Below are 21277 nucleotides of genomic sequence, written 5' to 3'. Positions count from 1 at the left end.
CTCTAACCAGTTTGTCTCAGAACATTTTTATGTTACATAAAATTATATTATTCTCTTTCTCATTTAGTTTCAGAATCTTAAGATTGTCCTTATTCTTTATAACTGCAAACCATCTCAGTCCTCTTTCTGAAGGGAGTAAAGTGAAACAACCAAGCATCTGTACCTATACAATTCCAGTGTTTCTTTCTTTGTCTTGTTTTTTGCTCTCTCCCTTTTTCCTGTCACCAACACCCTAATTCAGGATTTCATCTTGCATGTGTGAACCTCTTCATTTTTTATGTACCATCTGCCAGATTCGTCAATTTTAAAGCCTTGTTTTAATATACTTCATTGTTACTGTTCTAAAAAAACCACTTTAATGGCCCACTGTTTCATACAAGAATCAACCCTTCAGTAGAAATAACCTAAATGTCAATAGAAATCTGTTTAAGTAAATTATGGCACATTTATACAGTGAAAGAACAGGCAACCTATACAAAACAAAATTCAGTTCTATGTGCGAAATGGAAAAATCTCCAAGATACATTGTTAAGTAGAATTAAGATGCATTAAGAGAAAAGTGAAGCACACAGCAGTGCATTACGATGCTAGGCGCGTGTGTGTGTGCAGCAGCCCGTCCTTATCCACGGTTTCACTTTCTGCAGTTTCAATTACCCTTCGTCAACCATGGTCCGAGAATATTAAATGGGAAATTACAGAAATAAACAATTCATAAGTTTTAAATTGCGTCCCGTGTTCTGAGTAGCATGATGAAATCTCATGCCACCCACTCCATTGCCTGGGACGTGAATCCTCCCTTTGCCCAGTATATTCACATTATATATTCTACCCACCTGTTAGTCACTTAGTAGCCATCTCACTGTCATGGTCTGGCTTGTGTTCAAGTGACCATTATTTCATAATGACCCCCAGAGCACAAGAGTAACTATTCTTCTACTACAATTCAGATATGCCAAAGAGAAGCTGTAAAGTGCTTCTTTTAAGTGAAAAGGTGAAAGTTCTTGGCTTGATGAGAAAGAAAAAATTGTATGCAGAGGTTGCTAAGTATAGTAGGAACAAATCTTCTATCCATGAAAATGTGAAGAAGGAAAAGGAAGGCTAGTTTTGCTGTCACACCTCATACTGCGAAAGTTAGGACCACGGGCATGTTCAGTGCTTAGTTCAGATGAAAAAGCATTAGACTTCGTCATCGGTATGTGTGTATGTGCAGGTTCAGTACTGCCCGTGGTTTCCGGCATCTGGCAGGGAGGGGATACTGACTGAATGGATTCAGACAGCAATATCCTAGAGGGAATAAGGAAACCACTTTCCTCTCTGGTTTCTAACTCTTGAATTTAGTGCCACATACATATATTACCTGTTAAAACTGTTATTTTTGTAGTAGATGTTTATAAGTAGCACATTTTTACACATTGCTTACAGGTTATTTTTCTGTTCCAAAGTATAAAGAATAGTTTGAAATTAACTGAAAGTAATTGCTTTAACAGAATAGTATTAAAACAGGCATTTTAACCTTCAGGTACCTGGGCTATATAAATCTAGTTCTATAGACAATCTTTCTACAACCAAGATCAAACCTCTAGCACCTGCCAGAGTCAGTGGACTGAGCAAGAAGCCAGCAAGCGTGCCGAAGAGAAAGCATCATAATGCTGAGAACGAGCCAGGATTACAAATAAAAATCAATGAGCTCTGGAAAAATTTTGGATTTAAAAAGTGAGTTGCCTTGTTACTTATTCTAAAGTAAGATACATTATTTGTTTCTGTAATTTCGATCTTTCTCCCAATTATTTCTATTTCCATATGAATTATTTTCTTTTTGAGAACTATACTCCTGTCTCCATTTGCCGACTCGTAAGTGTATTTAACTTCAGTTTCTATACCCTCCTTTAGCAAAGAGATGGCCAACTGAAAAAGCTCGGGTCTCAGTCTGGCTCTCGGGGTCTCTGTTGTTTAGCAAATTAATTTTCCCGTACTTAAGTGTCTCAGCTTCCTTATCTCAGGATTGTAATGAGAATAAAGTCGTTTTAGATACGGGGGTTTGGAAGTAATGCTGTCTCATACTGCTGGATTTAAAGCAATTTGTTTCCCTGAATTAGCACATCTAAAATAGGGAAAAGTACTGAGTTTAGATGATGAATTTGCGAGATTTCCAATCTTTGTGGCAAACATTGTTTTAAATGGATTGATTGACCCTCTATATATCTACATTTTTTGAACTACAATACTTCCTTCCGTTAGACTACAAAATTAGCTATAGAGTAGCATCAATTTATAATCGAATTATTTTCTTGTTCTTAATAAAGCAAATGTGCTAAGAATAAAAGTAAAAAACAGAAAAATTACATGAGTGTGATAGGATTAAACCTGACCTCTAGAAATGTCACAATCAGATGAAATGATGAGTGAGAGCCCTTTGTGAATAAATAAACCCTGGGCAATTATTTTTTTATTTTACGTTGTATAAAGTATAGGATTAAACCATATAGCAGCAGTTCTCAAATTTTTTGCCTTCAGGAACTCTTTATACTCTTAAAAATTATTGAAGGCCCAAAATACTTTGGGTTCTGTGCGTTATATTTGACAACATTTAACCATCTTAGAAATGAAAGTGGACACTTTAAAAATATTTACTTTTAAACAATAATCCCATTAAATATTAAAATCAATAGTATGTTTTTACCAAAAAATAACTGTTTTCCACAACCATAAAAAGTAAGAAGAGTGACATGGTTTTACTTTTTTGCAAATTTTTACTATCTGGTTTAATAGAACTGAGCTGAGTTCTTATATCTGCTTCTGTGTTTGATCCATTACGATATGTGGTTTTAGTTTAAGTATATAAAGAAATCTGTCCCCACACATGTTTGTAGTTTGAAAATGTATATTTTAATAGCCTTTTTATTTAATCGTAAAGTTTTTTCTTTGGTATCACATTACGATTCAACAAGCAGTAGCTTTTTACGGTTAGTTGCAATGTAGAATATGAAATCCTATGAACTGACTTTTCCCACTCTGTTACACGACGGTCATTGGTCCACACTGCATCTTTTACTCGTGTGTGACTTTGTAACATCGCGATTGGTCATTTGGAAAATGGGCCTATCTTTCAAATAGTGACACATTTCATTATACAGTATTAAAAAATGCACCAAAGTCTGAGCAGTAGGAAGCTGTCAAGTGACAGATAGGTTTTCCAAAATTCTGATTTTCACTTGAAAGTTTGAATTTTATCATTGGCAACTGTTAATTGCTTTCTTTGTTCATTTTATTTATTTTTGTTTTTTCAATTAAATTAAATTTATTTTTTTAATTGAAGAAATGATTAAAAATGTTTTTCTTTGTTCTTTTTAGAGAAGCCCTTTGCCAAACACCTAAAGTTGAATAGCCATAGTGTTACATGTGCTTTTACTCTAGATAATCATGCTTCTATATGCGACCAAAGTCAGTATCTAACAGAAGTGCATTGTGTGTGGTTCTTTTTTGTCACCGAATATTAAGAAACTGAGAGAGTTAAGATTTAGTGAAATTAATGGTTTTTACTACTTCATCAAGAATGTTCTTAAGTGAGACTAGCTTTTCATTTTTATGTCTAAGTACGTGGAGGTGGAGAATACAAGTACCCACTTCCAACGAAACAAAGAAACAAACAAAACCCACAGGGAGGGTAAAAGACAGGGCTTCAGACATTTGTTCATGCTTCACTTAGCCAGACTGGAAAAGGACACTAAGGAGAAAAGAACTAAAATTTGTTCATTAGCATCATTCTGCCTTAGCCAGTATATATTCGATAGTGACCTGGCACCTACTGTGAAAGGTAATTTAGAAAACAGGAAGAGACACTTCGAAGCAAAACTCAAATTATACTGGGCATCCTCAGAGGAGAACCTGAATGTGCACATAATGAATTGAGGGAAATTATACAATAAAGGGCCTTGTCCTCTTTATATACCTCTATTTTACCCAGGTAGCTTGTTTTCTAATAATCACTACCCTAAAAGCACCAAATTCATTTTATTCTATTCTATTTCGCAGAGATTCTGAAAAGCTTCCTTCCTGTAAGAAACCAGATCCCCTGTCTCCGATCAAAGATAATATCCAGCTCACTCCAGAAACAGAAGAAGACATATTTAACAAACCTGGATGTGCGCATGTTCAGAGAGCAGTACTCCAGTAAACACGGGCAGCGGGGAGGCGCTCACCTGCGGAGACTTCTGTCCATTTGAAGTCCGGTTTGGCCGTGAGGCAGTTACCAGTCTGAAAGATTTGTTCTTGGATTTATGCCGTTTTTTTAAACAGTACATTTTGTATATTAACTGTGTAATCATTTCTTACATTTAGCTTTTTATATTTTCATAAGGAGCTAACTAGAGAAATCATTTTATTTTTGACAGTTTTGAGAAATTTTAATATTAATTGAGCATGTCTCCTGGAATTTATAAAACTTTACTCAAAAGATTTCTGTAACATTGTCAAATATAAGGATGGTAGATGGAAAACCACACTCTGTAATCCTTTTATCCTAGGGGAAATCATTGCATTTCTTTAAATTTTTCCACCTGCCTTTCCTGTCTTTCAGGCTTGAATTGAAAATAAAGTTTCTGGGACAGGTGGGGGAGTTGGGAGCCTTAGAGACCATCGCACAACTGGGACAGAGCTCTGCTACCCCTAAAGAGTGGGGTGCAGACTGACGGTAAAAGGAAGTTGCTTTTAGCCTTGTGTGAAAGGAAGTACTTCTTATATCATTAACATTCGTAAACTTCAAAATAGCCTTTTGGAAATATGTCTTTATTGAAGCATGGGCTAAAAGTTTCTTAACATATGTTTAAAACGAGTGACCTGGATGTGATGTAAGATGCTAAAGTGGCAATGTCTATAATATGTATACTGTACAGAGAAATAGGCAGACACCTGGGAAGAGAACCAGCTGTGCACATGACGCTCTGAAGTAAGGCTGTGAAGATCCGACCTGCAGTACAGAATTATTACAGAAGATGAAGGGACCCAGAGTGTTTTAATTTTAAATGAGACTTAATAGAGGATTCTTGGATAAAGAGGTCAGAATGGAACAAAAAGAACATTGTAAGAAACAGCATAAAATTTTAAAAAGGAAAAAAAAAATAACCAATCTGGAAAAGACCAAATCCAAAGAACAGAAGCAAACAAGAATTTTCTGTGAATGTTTCCTGCTAGGGAACATTAAGAATGTTAATCAAACATTGTCAGCAACTGTGTATCTTCTTACCCATTTAAAATGACAGAAAAGGAGTAAAACATACTATAAATCCATAAAGCTTAACAGAAGAAGAAGAGGCATCAGGCAAGGAGACAGGTGTATAAGTGCCAAGTGATAGAGCATAGGTCACTTCTGCAGTGGCAGGAGCCACAGGAGGTAGAAGTTCACATGGGTTCATTACCTGGAGATGTCATGCATGTTCCTCTAGAAGCAAGGCTGAAAATGGGATTGGCTGAAAGTATTTAAAATTAATGTGGAAGAAGGAGACAATGGCAGCAGCACCATTTTTTAATCAATTCCTCACAACTGGATAGCAAATCAATAACCTATGAACATTACAACAAATGTAGGTTACAGGATGTCCTTAGATCCCAAAATATACAGAGGTGAAGACAAGCCACCAACAGCTGCAAGAGCACAGGATGGCACTGGCATCTATTCAGGAGCAGAGGGAAGGAACAGGACATCTAGTGGACGCGAGAAGGGAACTCAAGAATAGCCATCGAGGCACACAGCAGGCCACGTCAGAAACGGCGTTCGAAACAGGCTCTGCCCGCTCTGCTGGTGCGTGAGTGCGAGAGCCTGCAGGAACGTCTGGAGGGCTGAAGCGGTCGAGTCCGTTTGAACTATTGAAACCGATTTACCAAGGCTTGCTTCTAGGAAAGAGTCCCCCACAGAAGAGAAACTGCTGGGAGTTTAACCAAAATTAAGCTCCAGAGAGACAGTAGAGACGAAGGAAGAGAGGTTAAGACAGAAGGGGAAGAAAGAACGCTGCCGAGGAAGTTCAGCACAATACCGTTTATGAACACTTAAGAAACTTAAGTTCGAGAATCTCCCATAGGCCATGCTTCCTTCTCAGAGTTTTAAGAAAATTAATTTTACTTCAAAGGAAACTACAGAAAAAAATTAGGTCAATCTCTTACATAGTTACTATAAGAAAAAAAAAGCAGAATAACATCTTTACAGATCACGAAAATCTACCAGAAATTTCCAAATTTCTGTTCGGTCAAAACTAGTTTGTTTGAAAATGTGCTAAAAGTTGTTAAAATGATACAGGTAAAGGAAATGTAGAATTGGAAAACCTCAGAAATAAGGTAAACTCAAGAAAGCATTAGAAATAAGTATTTCAGAAATGAAGACTGAACTAAATAGGTAAAAATCAAAAAATGGGACAAAAAAGACAAAGATTAGGAAGTGACAGATATTGAAGATCAGAATGGAATGTCCAATATACAGATAATCGGAGTTTGAGGAAAAAGACAACTATAATTTCGGAAAACTTTACTAATTTAAGATTTAAGATTATCTCTAAAGTGTACTCTCATACCTAAGATTATTGATCCAAGCAAGACAGCCAACAGCAAGACAAAATAGCCAGAGAAATAGACTGATGGTAGGCATTAAACTTATAGTCGCTTCTACAATTAAAAATTAGAGTTAAGAGAGAAAGAGTATGGTATGCACTGCCTATATGTCCATGTGACAGGTAGTACAACAGAAAAGCGTATCGGGAACTTTCTGTTAGCTGGTGGTAGTCTGATAGTTTTGTTATTTTAGGACTTGTGTGTATAAGGTGGATTAGAATAAATGAATATAGAATATTTTAACATCCCCAGTTTGAGAACCAGGATTCTTGGTGCGGGAAAAAGGAGATACAGTATACAGAAGAGGTTAATTACAAGTTCCTGTAATTATGAATTTGAATTGGAAATGCTAATAGAAACTTAAGAATATATAAAATATATGTGAATGTGCGTGCACTGTATATGTGTACATGTGCGCACTACATGTATATATGCACAGAAGAGACCTAGAAAAAAAGTGACTAATACTAAGGAGCATTCCTACTACTCAGCTTACAGTCTTAAAACACCATTTTTTTACTAAAAGAAACTAGAGCTTCTTGGAAAAACAGCCTGGCAGGAAGTGTAAAAGATAAGCCTGCAATATCTTTTAAAACAGTACCTGTCACTAGTATAGGCTGGTATATGATTTCAAAGTGATTTAGGGGCCTACTTGAAGAGCCTCCCTCTGCAAACACGGGAAAATTCGATCTTGAAAAAGGATAATTGCAATTTAAGGAAACCCATCATAAAAGTATTATAGATAATCGGCCGCCTTCAGGGTGATAGAGTACCAACTCATCCAGAAAATAAAGGCGAAATATCAAGCATCATCCAGAAAATAAAGGCAAAATATCAAGCATCTTCCTGTCTTTCCTCTGAACCGTACCACTGGGTAACCAAACAGCAGATGAAGAAGAAAAAGATCTTTTTAGTGTTCTAATAATGAAAAAGAAATGAGAGAATCTCACCATTTTACAACTCCAGTGGATTAATGGATTTAGACTTTGAGCATCAGCTGCTGCTAATATCACAACAGTCGACAGACACCCAGACATGCTATGCCTTGAGGAAGGAAGCCAGCGCCCTCTACCGTCTCGCCAGTAGACGAGCTGCGTGTGATCCTTGGCATCTGCTGGCAAAGTGCAGGAGACAGGACAGGAACTTGTGAGCCTGTAGCACCAGGCTGTGCTCTGCTCAGTCCAGACTAAGTTACACGCTAAATGCCCTAGGATTTTCAACAGGTAGATTGTAAGGACAGGGACGGAGGGAAAGTCCATATTAAAAAATGACAAAACTAAACTGGATCATGTAGGAACGCATGCTTGGTGAAAATAGAGATATACAAAAAAGTGATTACTAAAATTTAGGATAGTGGTTACTCTAGGGGAGGGGGAGAGCACTGATTAGGACAAAGCACATGTCCTTCAGGGTATTCTGGGAGTGGCTGGCAAAGGCTTTTTTGGTGGCCTGGGTATGTTATGACAGGGTTTGTCTTACTTAACATAGCTTATTAAGCTACCCATGTCATGAGGTAAGCTATTAGCCTTATAATAACTTAAGCCATTTAGCTGTTTTGTGTGTTTTTTTTTCTATTTTCTGTTTTACAATAATTTTTTTATAATATTTTATCAAATTGAAGATGTAATTGATTGTGAGAAGCACCATTTTATGTACCATCGAAAGAAAAAAATCCATTATATTGACACTATCGACTTTAAGACACATTTTTTTTCAAAATGTGACAATGTGTACCTTAGGGTAGATGAAATGCAGCAGTTAGACACCACAAATCCTGTACCTCATGCTCAAAATCAAGTATCCTCACTTCCCAAAGCCTTGAAGTTTACTCTGTGGGCAGCTGGCACCAGACAGCCTCTGATCTTAAAGGACATGAAGCACAGCTGTGGAAAAGAAGGGGTAACGTGAAGATACTGGGGAGGGTGATGCCCGGGCCCATTTTCTTACGTAGCTCCCAGTTGTCTCTCTTCTCCTTTGGGGATTCCAGTTGCACTGTGTTGGGCTGCTCACATCCCTCCACAGCTCTGAGTGCTGTTCACTTTCCATTCCGTTTTTCAGTTCGGGTAATTTCTGTTAGCCCATTTTCAAATTTTCCAGTCATTGGCTCTTCCTCTCTGTTATTGTTTGTTTGTTTTCATTTCTAGTATTTCTATTTTACTCATAGTTTTTATTCCTCTACTGACATCCCCCATCTGCTCTCGCATATTATCCGCCTCTTCCACTAGAACATATTAACCATGACTATTTTAAATTCCTTTTCTACTATTCCCAACATCTGAATTTGGTTCTGTATCTTATGTCTTTGGCACTGTTTTCTTTTTCCTTGTTTTTGCCTCATAGTTTTTGATTCAGTGCCATCTCCGTTGATACACAACAGGAGTAACAAGTGGCTGATGTTCACGCCTGGAAGTGGCCGTGCCGCTCCTCCCGCTAGCGGGTTAGAGGGGTCTGTTAGTAGAGCCTGGTCAGGAGTTTAACTGCGTCGGGTTTGTTGCTACGATTATAGGCGCACCACCCACTTCAGGCTCCTCTGGTGTCACCTTGTGGTTGGGTGGGGGCTGTGGTGCCAGAATCGTTTGGCTACTGTTGTTTTCTTCAGTGTTGCTGCTCTAACCTGTTTCCAGCCTTCCTCGTGCGCCTGTGGTTGGAAGTGCTCTCTCCCTGCCCGTGCCCCTCTCCAGCAGCTGGCTGCTGTTGCTTACAATTTGGTGTTTAATGACTAGAAGTAGCCGTGAGGGTAATACTGTTATTAAACGTGTCAATTATAATAAATTTTACAATCCACGACACAATGAAAGTGTTTTTCGCCTTTGTTTCCCCCAGCAAGATCTAGCAGCATGCTCAGCATTACACATTCTTATTAAGTGACTTCTAGCTACCAGGCACCATGTAGGTTGTATAGCATCTGAAGTCTTTCTAAACACAGTTTGGTATTTAACACCTGCTGACTCGTGGTTTAGGGAAGCAGAAGGATAATTGGAAGAATTCCCTTAAGATTCAGAAGATCTGTAATTCTGACTCATCTTAAACTTTAGGCGACTTTGGGTAACCCACCGAAATTTTGTTGTCTTTTTTTTCTCACAGGACAGACATGAGGAGTTGATCTGTAACTCAGAAATTGCAACTCCAAAATTCTGTGAACCAAACAATAAGTTCTTTGATTTATGAATAACCATTTAAAGACTATTCCAAAAGCTCCACAAGAGGGCAGCTTCTCCCCATCGTCTGCAGAGAGATTCCAAGCACCTTTAAGTCTACGTTAAAAAACAAAACAAAACCTCTTATGCATTATTTTTTTTATTTTAATTACATAAGTAGGGCACAAATACATTCCCACTTAAAAAATTCCAACATTATGGACCAACTTCAGAACTCTCGATTATTACTGTCCCTTTATTCTCCTCCCCTATAGCAGGTTGGTAGATATTTTATTTTTTATGAAGTTTTGTTTTCTGGATTTTTTAAAAATAGGACATGCAACTAAATTTTTTAATCCACATGATTCGTACATCTTTTTCTGGTAAAAGTTAACTTTAATAAAGTTACGATTTACTAATGCATGTCATGATTTGCTAAATTATTTCTTGCATGTCATGATTTACTAATTTCTTAATGACTTTTAGAATATTTTTTCAGTCTTCAATGTTTCATTGAATGGTTTAGCATTATGTTTTGAAAAAAGTGAAGAACCCACAACATTTCATGGTAATTAAGATTTTGAAGCTAATGTGTTAAACCAAAGTAGAATTTTAATAATTTGCTAGCAACAAAAATATATAAAAAGTCAGTTCACAGAAAAGGGACTAAAAGAGGAGAAACCACTTGACAGCCTTCTTTGGAAGCTTTTAGGTTTACTCCATTCCGTGATGTGAATCATTTGGGATACCATTCCTTCTAGGGCATTTTGTCTTAGACTAGATTAGATCTAACACCAAATGGCTCAACTACTGCAGAAAACAGGAACAAAAAAAGATCAAGCATGGCCGCCACAGAGAGGGTGGGTGCTGTCTTAGGTACCTTGGTGCCCTCTGCGATATCAAGGAATGAGACAGAGCCATTTGTATTTATGTACAAACAAAAAAATATAAACATGTCTGATGATATTACTATAAAATGAGTTGTACCTGTAGCAAATATTCCTGGAGAAAAGGAATGGCCTCTCTTTGAGACATTTTTAGGATTTGGAACCTGACTGAGCTTGAATGAGGAGTATGACATGGAGATAGATAAGAGGCAGGGACTTTATGTGATCAAAGCTTAGAGAAGGAGATGCACAGAATATGTTTGCAGAAAAGTGAGACTAGCTGAGCCAGATCAAAGGGCTTGCATTGGAGGAGTGACACAAAGGTTGGAATTTCAGGCTGTGAAAGGTCTTAAATGGAGAGTCATGAATGTTTTTCGAATGACCAGTTTCTCTTTCTATATCCATTCCTAGTTCGGAAGTACAGTGGGCAGTCATTATGTGTGATTGGATAGGGAGAGGTATTTAGGCCAAGAATTAGTAGCTAGAATATAGTTCCAGTTAGAATACCAACTCCCAAGCTCCAATTCACTATCTTCATTTCATAACACACTTGCGTTCTTACTTTTTACTTGCATATTTATCATCGTCTGTCTAGTCAGTTCCATGAAGACAACAACTATGCAACTACGACAACTGGTATTTGCTCTTCATTGCATCCTCAGCACCTACCACAGTGACTGTTAAAGGATAGGTATCTAATAAAAAAATTTTGAGTGAGTGAATGAATATATTGCTGTGAAGTCAAAATAATTATCTCCATTTTTACAGAAGAGGAAACAGAAGCTCAAGAAAATAACTTGTGGTAGCCAGTTTTCAGGATGGCTTTGATGCCCCCTGCCTCCTGGATTCTTGCCCTGAATTCTTTCCCAAATGGAATAGGGCTCACTTGTATAAATAATAAGATTGCGTGGAAATGGCAGTGTGTGACTTCTGAGGCTAGGTCATAAAATACTGTATGATCTCGCTTACATGTGGAATCTTAAACAAGCAAACTCGTAGAAACAGAGAGTAGACTGGTGGTTGCTGGGAGTAGCAGGGTGGGGGAAATGAGTGAAGGCGATTAGGGTACAAAGTTCCAGTTTTTGATGAATAAGTTCTGGGGATCTAATGTACAGCATGGTGACTGTAGTTAACAACGCGATTCTGTGTACTTGGAAGGTGCCAAGAGAATAGATCTTAAAAGTCCTCACCACACACCAAAAAATGGTAATTATGTGTGATGGCTGTTAACTCATCGTAGTAATCATTTTGCAATATACATGTATATCAGATCATCACATTGATACCTTAAACTTACACAATGTTATCTGTCAATTGTATCTCAATAAAACTGGGGGTGTGGGGAATAGAGAATGAGACTCTTCCCTCATTCTCTTTCTAGATCAGTTGTTTGTAGGGGAGTCAGCTGCCATGTTGTGAGGACATTCAAATAGCATTTATGAAGAGGTCCATATGGCAAAGAACTGAGGGCTCCTGCCAACAGCCAGTATCGACTTTCCAGCCATGTGAGTGAGCCATCTTGACTGCAGCCTTATGAAAGACCCCAAGCTAGAACCACCCAGCTGAGCTGCTCTTGAATTCTTGACCTACGTGAAGTATGTGATATAATGTTTTAAGATAATAAATGTTTTAATAAATACTGTTGTTTTAAGCCACTGAGTTTGGGGGTAATTTGTTATGCAGCAATAGAAAACTAGTATAACTCCCAAAGTTCTTATAACTAAGCTTCTGTAGATAAGATCATTTGGCTGGGGCTGGGCTGGGAAAATTCTCAAGGTACCAGATTATTAGGTCATGGTGATTGGTGCTATATTCTCCTTTCAGCCTCGAGGACTCTAAAAATGGAGATGTCTTAGAAGGCCTCCGGGCCAATGGCCAGGTATCTTCAGGAGTACATTACAATTGATACAAGAGGTGCAGAAAGCAAGAATTTGCTCAGGATCTGAGTAAAATGGGCTTGCAACTCCCTTTGTGGCTGATCCCATCAAGACCTACTACTTCTTCCAATCCAGTTTCCATGTTGTTTTCCAGGCCCATATTAGGCTTATTTTTTCTTGCTACTTTCTGGTGTCTAAGGGATACTTGGTAGAAGAACATCCTTTTTCATCCTTATGGTTAAGACACAAACTCCTGCAAACTTGACTCATGAAAAGGGATTATGACATTATATTGTGGGAGCTGTGAGTCAGGACCTTAAATAATTTATCCGAACATCCCAAAGGACCTGGAGGCAGCCTGCCCACCCTCACTCTGGGTTGCCATGGTTTATTTATAAAAAGACCATCTGTGATGGTGTTTGGGGAGTGGGGAATAGTCTGTACATTTGGAGGAAAAGAGGGTGCGTTCTCCATTTTGATGTGAACTTTCCAGATCTATACGGGGTGGAGGGGCAGGCGGGTGCAGAGTCTGTCCATTTAAGAACTGCAGTGAAGAGACTGCTAGAAGGATGTTTCAGAAAATGTTTTCCCTAAGACAAGATTTCCCACCTGACATTTTTTATTTAAAATTCAAGAATGGCACACATTATGTTACAGTGGAATGAGCATGGGATTTTTGTTGGTGTATAAACACAGGTCCAAATCCCACTAGCTACGCAATCCAGAGCATATTATTTGTTTCTCTGAGATTTCGTTCTCTTTTTCAGAAGAAATCATTGAGAAAGTATAAGTAGTGATTAGCACAGTGTCAAATACACTTCATAAGTGTGTCTCCTTTCTATTCCAATGAAAGATATGAGCAATGGTGAAGAGGTTTGTGGTCGATGAGCCAAGTCCATTGTCGAGCATGACTTTGTTTTTTCACAGACTCTGTTACCTTCCTGATCCTCAGGCTCTTTATCTACAAAATGTGGACCAGTGCCTTACACTCATTGAGCAGTGTGCCAGCCACTGGCCTAAGTCTTTTTACACATATTAACTAATTCATTTGATGCTCACGGTCCCACACGAGAGATATTTTTATTTTAACATGAGGTGACTGAGACAGGGAGAAGGATGTATTCACTGGCAAAAGGTCACACGGCTAGTGGGTGGCAGATCCAGAGTTCAAACCCAAGTGGTACATCTCCCAGAACCCACACTCCTTTTTTTGTGTGTGGAATATTAAAATGTAAAACCAATAAAGAATATAGTGATTGCTTGGAAAATAATAATCATCGTGGTCAAGAAAATTAGTGCTTACTAATGACAGAGGCCTCTCTACAGGTCGGGTCATTTGATTAATTCTCATCAATGGAAGATGAATAGATCTTCAACAGGTGTTGGTTTAAGTACTGTAAGTCTAAGAACCTTAAGAGCAAGGGTGCCTTTTCCACCTGTCTTCTCACTTGAACTTGTGGAAACAAAGGACTTTGAGATGGCAATTCCAAGTGTAAAGTAACACGTGTACCTGGATTTCTTCTGGAGTAGAGCCAAAGGAGAGCCTCCCAACGTGCAATGGACGGTGATGTGGGTGAAAACTAAGCTTTTTTTTTTATGTTTCACTATTGAATGTTAGGGTATATTTCTTACTACAGCATAGCATGGCCTATTCTAACTACAGAATCATTAAATAGTAGTAATGATTATTTTTCTGAAATAAAATGTAGATAACCACAGAAGAAAAATATCACAAAGTTGGTGTGAAATATATATAATTCTTTCTTCTTGAGCAATAAGAAAGACATTTTGAAAGCCCAGAGCTTGAGGGAGTGTTTAATATTGGTGGGGATGGGGAGTCAAGAAAGGAAAGGAAAGGGGTCCCAAGGCAGCTGTGTCTTTGTGGAAGATCTCCCAGGTCCCTAACTGGACTCCAGCACCTGAAGTCACTGCCCCGCTGGTCCTAGGCAGAGTCGGGGAAGGACATTGTCCATGGAGGAGTGACCCCAGGGTCTAAAGGTCTACTAAGAAATCCCTTTCTAACTACTGAAGCCAAGTTGCCTCACCTTCCTGTGGATTAAGGCCTCAGAGTGCGCTTAGCGACCATTGTCCCCGCTTCCTAGGCAGCAGGAAAGGCAAATTTTTAAAAAATGGAGAGGATTTTTAATAGATATATAAAAAGCAAGAATAGACAACTACTTATCTTTCCATCCCTCAATAAACCTGGAGAACTTTGGTCACTTTCCTTTACATCGTTATCATTTGACTAAAGATTCTTCAAATGTCAAATGTCTCTGCATGGAATGGTGCCAGGAATGACCCCTGAAAGTCATGGTACCTCCACTAACAATGAAGAGGATGCAAATTGTCCTACTTATTCTCAGGAGGGACCACTGTGCTCCTGGAGGTGAGCTGAGGAGAAGGTCAACATCAGTAGCAATGTTATTTTCTATACGGGGACGCTGAGTTGCTAAAACCATTACTGATGCATAAAAGAAACATGATGGGGTGAAACATCCTTGTCCGGGAAGAAGAAAAACTGGGTCCCTCCCTGGCTGATTTTAGGCCTGTTAAGTAATTTCTGTGGACCTTGGTTTTATTACCTTTTAAATAAAGATCTTGAGCATGATAATTACTGCCCTACCCAGATTTCTGGAACTACAGAAATATGACAAACTATATTGGAAAACCGCAGAGGAAAATACTCTTTGAGAACTGCTTTGACTTTAACCCCTGTTCCATCTCTTTATTTGGACAAAGTACTCAATCTTTATCGAGTACCTATTTGTTACAGAGAAAAATAGCAGCGTGCTTCAGGGTAAGGTGAATCGATACTCAATTTACTTCATTCCCATAGTATTATAATGTCCTCACACAAGGCTATTTCTATCCATAGCTCCTTGGTTAGCTTAGGCCCACAGGACCATGCTGTAGTGAGCACCAGTACACTGCATTGTAAATCTTAATTTAGCAAAGGCAAATTCTTAACTGTAGCGAGCAAGGGACAGTGAGTTTCTCTGACCAACAAGCAGGTGGCCGTCTCATTTCCATCCAGATGGAAATGACCTCCTCCTGACTAGGGAGGGGTGTGGGGGAGGGGAGGGTTGTAGAGGCCTGATGTCACACAGCCCTACATAAGGGCCCCCTTTGAGCTCCTGCAGGCGGATTGGAAGCAGCTGGAAGAATGAGTTAGGTCCTGGATATGGGATTTTTTTTTTAAGTTAGACACAGACACAGCTTTTAAGCAAAATGCAGCCTTCACAGAAAAGCCCGAGCCTCAGTACCTTCAAACAGAGGAAGAGCTCAGGTGAAGTTCTCGGTAGCTGTCTGGGTCCTGGCCCTTGACCCAGGGAGAAAACGTCTATTACATGCTGATGTGTTCGTTTGATCTGAAATGTTCACAGCAAACAGCAGAGAGGAAGGTACTGGAATCTGGGTGAAGTTCTCCAGCAAGTTTCTGGTAAGACTCCTTAGGGGTACTGGATATTTAGTTCTTGAAAAAACAAAACCCAACCAATGACTACCTCTCCATTCCAAGTTTCTAAGACACAGAGAATGGAGGGGAGTGTTTTTAGGTGCCTATCTCAGAAGAGATTCATGCTGGAACTCTCGACAGGTGGTAGTGGAGTGCCACCCAGCAAGAAGTTCCTGCCCCCGCTGGACAACACCAAGTTCCTGGTCCAGCAGGAGCTGACCATGACCCAGTTTCTTGGCATCATCTGGTAGGTGACAAGGTACACATTAGCAGGGGCATGGGGACTGTGTGGATCTGGGATTTTGGGAACCATGGGATCTGGCAGAGTGAGAGGGAGAAAAATTTATGCTTCACCTTTTCCCTTCAATTATGCCTTAAAAAGGATGACCTCATGAAGAGCCAGTTTTCAAAAGGTGGCAAGCACCTTGCTAGCAAACCTAAAGAAAGTGAAAGCGCCCAACGTGGATGTAACAGCTGCTCTCTCTTTAATTTCAACATCTTATTGGTACTGAGTTTTAATTTCTGGTTTCAAATTTCTCTAAAAATTTCCAAATAAACCTTTGGAAACTAGTCCAAAGGACCCTCTGGTTGAAGGTTTTCTAAAAGCCCAAGGACGACATCTTGCCTCTGAGTATTCGCACTCTCATGGCAGGAGAGACTTTTAGCAGGAAACATTCTCTGTCCACCTGCTGGAGTCACTGGGCAGAGGAAGCAGGCCTTCCCCACACCCGGCTTCCTCTCACTCAGAACAAAGAAAGGTGAAGTAAAGCAAAAGCTGCTGACTTTAAACATAACGCTTAAAGGATTAAAGTTGTCACCTGCCAGCTGGACTCAATAAAAAATGATATGAAACTAAAAGTAGCTGACTGAGGGCTCAGAAAATGTGGCTGGTGTGTCAGTCTCCTGGTCCTAGAAACAACCTCTCAAAGTTTTGGGCCGATATAGTTTCTTCAGAACATTTATTATGATTTTTTTAAATAAGCTCTTTAAAACTCTCTTTATCCTCCTCTGAGCTGCTGAAGGTTGGGTCAATCCAGTAAAAACTTAGGACAACTAAAGAAAAACCAAAGTCAGGCTTAGATCCCAACTTCTGCCAGACCACAGGATGCCAGGGGCATCCATGGCCTCACCAAGAGTTTTGACATCATTTCCCCCATCTGTCCATTATACCTGCACCTGAAATTTTCATACACTCCCCTTTCTCCATTCCAGTAATTTTGAATTTCTATACTCATGCATTTGAATGTATTGGCATTGAACACCCATCATGTATCAGGCATTGTGCTGGGCTCTGCATAAAGAACAATGAACAAAACAGACGAAAATTCCCGCCCCCAAAGTCTTTCAAACCACAGAGTTCTCACTTGTAGGGACTCCTCAAACTTAATAAAATGGGAGCCTGGTAGCAGAAGAAAGGAATTGAAGACACGATTTCTAGACTCTAGAGCTAATAGCGACAGCCGGGCTTTATCTCCACTGTCTCCCCTGCAGAACAGGCATTTGCTCACCATGGGAGAGCAGGGCTCGGTCTTTGGATCATCCAGTGTTAGTCAGCCAGGTTCTGAAACTACTCCCCCTCCCATCCCCCTCCATGAACCTAGCCCCTCCTAGCTGGGACTGTCTGTGCCCCTTATATTTGGAGAGAGTGGTTAGATGGGCTTGACCATTACTGTCAGACTCAATTTGCTATGCTATCAAAAACAGCTCAGGAATGAGGACCAGGCAAAATGGTGTAGATGATAGAGGCTTTGTACATCCCCTCTCGCGACCAAATCAAAGTCGAGATGGAAACACAGAGCAAACAGCAAGCAGAGTCACCTGGAGGTCTAGATTAACAGAAGCCCTACAGTTAGATGGGCTTGACCATTACTGTCAGACTCAATTTGCTATGCTATCAAAAACAGCTCAGGAATGAGGACCAGGCAAAATGGTGTAGATGATAGAGGCTTTGTACATCCCCTCTCGCGACCAAATCAAAATCGAGATGGAAACACGGAGCAAACAGCAAGCAGAGTCACCTGGAGGTCTAAATTAACAGAAGCCCTACAACTAGGGACAGAAATAAGAAATCGCCCTGCAGTGGTAGAAGGTAGGAAGGGGCAAAGATGCCAGGCTGCCCTGTCCCCAGTGGCTGAGTGGGACAGAGGCTGCGGCAGCTGCAGATATCTCTTAAAGGGGTTGTGTCCACGAACAGATTTTCTTGGTGACGGCCCTGCTCACACTGAGCACCAGCACCGGATCGGCTGCGCAGGGGGCACCACGGACACAGGGGGACACTGAGTTGTAGGAGTGAGGGCCAAGGTGAGACTTGCCCTGTACAGAAGTGCCAGCGGTCTCCATCGTTTCTCTGTTGAGCCCTCCCCCTCCCAGTGTGTGGACAGAGCGCCACCATAGCTGACACCATCAAATTAGATCACAGAGGTCACTCTGCCCAGAGGATTCTCTGAAACTCTGCCACCCCCAACTCATGGCCTTATCCAAGTCACATCCAGTTGTGTCCTTGGCGTGTCCTATGCCCACCAGCCTGAGTGTCCTATGGTGATACCTGGCCTCGGTTTCTGGCATGGCTTCTTGAAGCAACTATAAGCACAACATTTGAAGATTGCTTGCTGAATCTTAACAGGTAACCACAGAAAGGCACAGGCTGAGGCTAAACTTGGCCTGTAGCTGAACCCCTCTCAGGACCGTGCCACTGGACACCTACTACACAAAGCCACACTAATAAGACTGAGAGACTTAGGAGCTTTGCTTAGTACATAGAAACAGACACAGAAAGTCGGCCAAAATAGGGAGACAAAGAAGTAGAACAGAGATCCAGGAATAATGGAGTCAGGCAATCTACTAGATACAGAGTTCAAAACACTGGTTATAAAGATGTTCAATGTACTTAGGGGAAGAGTAGATGAACTCAGTGAGAACTTTAACAAAGTGATAAAAATCACCAAAAAATGGAAATGGACATTATAAAGGGAACCAGAAATGAAGAATACATTATCTGAGATGAAGACTATATTAGAGGAAATTAACAGAGTGGATGAAGTGGAAGAGCGAATCACTGATATAGAGGATGGGGAAGCCAAGGTCATCCAATCAGAACGGCAAGAAAAAAGAATCCGAAATGGAACAAAATTAAATGTAACAACATCTGTATCATAGGGGTACCTGACAAAGAAGAAGGAGAACAAGGAGTTGAAAACCTATTTGAAGAAACAATGATGGAACACTTCCCTAACCTGGTGAAGGAAATAGATGTACAACCCCAGGAAGCTCAGAGAGTCCCAAGAAAGAGGAACCCAGAGAGGCCACACCAAGATACATCATAATTAAAATGCTAAAGGTTAAATACAAAGAGAGAATGTTAAAAGCGACAAGAGAATGGTAACTAGTTACCCACGAGGGAGCACTCATAAGACTGGCAGCGGATTTCTCAAAAGAAACTTTGCAGGCCAGAAAGGCCTGGCACAAAATATTTAAAGTGATGAAAACTCAGGATCTACAACCAAGATTACTTCATCCAGCAAAGCTATCATTTAGAGTCAAAGGACAGATAAAGAGCTTCCCAGACAAAACAAACAAACAAAAAAGCTAAAGGAATTCATCAACACCAGGCCAGTATTACAGGAAATGTTGAAGGAACTTCTTTAAAAAGATGAAAAAACATACATCAAAAACATGAATAAAGAATGATAATAACTACATATCTATCAAGAAGTACCTCAAATGGAAAAGAATTAAGTGCTTCAACCAAAAGATAGGGGGGCTGAATGGATAAAAAACAAAACAAAACACGTGACCCGTACATATGCTGCCTATAAGAGACGCACTTCAGATTAAAAGACACATACAAACTAGAAGTAAGGAGATGGAAAAAGACATTGCCTTGATGGACCTAGAAGGTATTATGCTGAATGAAGTAAGTCAGATAGAGAAAGACAAATGCCATATGATTTCATGTGCATGTGGAATCTAAAGAACAAAATAAACAATAACAGGAACAAAAAATGGAAATAAACTCATAGATCCAGAGACTATTTTGAGGGCTACTAGACAGGGGGAGGGTAGAGGGGATGGTGAAAGGGGCAAAGAGATTAAGAAGCACAAATGGATAGTCACAAAATAGTCATGGAGATAGAAAGTGCAGCAATTAAAAATAGTCAACGACGTTATCATAAATATGTAAGGGAGAAGGGGGCACTAGATTTAGTGGGGTGATCACTTTGTGAGCTGTATAGACCTCCAATCACTATGCTGTACAACTGAAACTAATATTGTATGCCAACTATAATTTAAAAAATCATTGAATTGTATAATATAAACATACAAGCAACTAATTGTCTATTATATTTCAATAAAGCTGGGGGGGGGAATTGGCTAATAAGAAACCACCAAAAAAAAAAAAAAATGCCAATTCAGAACTCCTATGAAGTCCAGCCAAATACGGCTGCTGTTTTGTATCTTTAACCCAAGAGGAGAAATTTTAGACTTTTGCACAGTAATTCCTTTCCAAATGTCACGCCAATGCTGCTTGACGTTAGAACATGCAGCGTTTTGCATTCTCTTTGCTCCACACAGAAAATTCTTAATTTTAAATTTATATCAAACAGAGTATAAACCAAAATCAATTTTAGAATGTAATAAAAAAATTAAAAAAGCATTTGAGCAAAAAGAGCTGCAACCTAAATTGTGCTCAGCCGAGACAAAGCAGAGGTCACTTTTTGTAGAGAATGATAATAACTACACATCTATCAAAAAGTGCCTCAAATGCCCACAGTTTCCATTTGGTCTGTTTCATGTAAATGAGGTTTCCGAATTGTACAGTTCTGATTGGTCGGTGTAGCTGCAAATGACATAATTTGTGTAGTTCTGATTGGAAAGGGCAGGTCTCACCCCAATCAGACAAAACCAGGGCTTTCCTGCAGTGGGTGACCCAGATGGTGTAAACAAACGGGGCGGGTGGCAGAGAGTTCCGTGTGAGGTTCGCCGGTAGACAGAGGACTGAGGAGTCTGTCAGCAGATGGTTACTAGGCTCTTATTGTTTATGAAATATAGGCTCGCAGGTGACCACAGGGCACCAACCTCAGCAGATACATTCCTTCTCGGGGTTCACATCAAATGAACCTTTCTTCTCAGGGTCCACAAGAGGCATTATTTGCTTAGCATTTTCCAGTTATAAATAGTTTTTCTGGTTAATGATGGAATGGCAGTGCACTTTGAGCCCATCTGAAGGAGAGTCCCAGTGCATTTTAACTTTCTAGGAGAGTGGACAGCGTCTTCAGCCAGTTTCTCAGGGGTATCTTATTGCCCTAGGGATACTGGAGGGGTGGG

General features: G+C 39.8%; 1 protein-coding gene across 5 annotated transcripts in view; it reads left to right on the top strand.

Moving 5' to 3' along the window:
• The window catches only part of EXO1 (exonuclease 1), a 39319-nt gene extending 29935 nt beyond the window's left edge, over positions 1–9384 (top strand). For all 5 annotated transcript variants that reach the window (XM_015598702.2, XM_006924115.3, XM_006924117.3 and 2 more), the window contains 2 exons: positions 1520–1713; positions 4033–9384. In XM_015598702.2, the coding sequence (XP_015454188.1) occupies positions 1520–1713; positions 4033–4174 (336 nt within the window). In that variant the 3' untranslated portion in view covers positions 4175–9384. The remainder of the gene's footprint in view (positions 1–1519; positions 1714–4032) is intronic.
• Positions 9385–21277: the final 11893 nt, after the last annotated feature.

Source organism: Pteropus alecto, unplaced genomic scaffold (assembly GCF_000325575.1).
Source record: "Pteropus alecto unplaced genomic scaffold, ASM32557v1 scaffold279, whole genome shotgun sequence".
Lineage (NCBI taxonomy): Eukaryota > Metazoa > Chordata > Mammalia > Chiroptera > Pteropodidae > Pteropus > Pteropus alecto.
The sequence above is the reverse complement of the archived record's forward strand: the minus strand, read 5'-3'. Positions and strand labels throughout refer to the sequence as shown.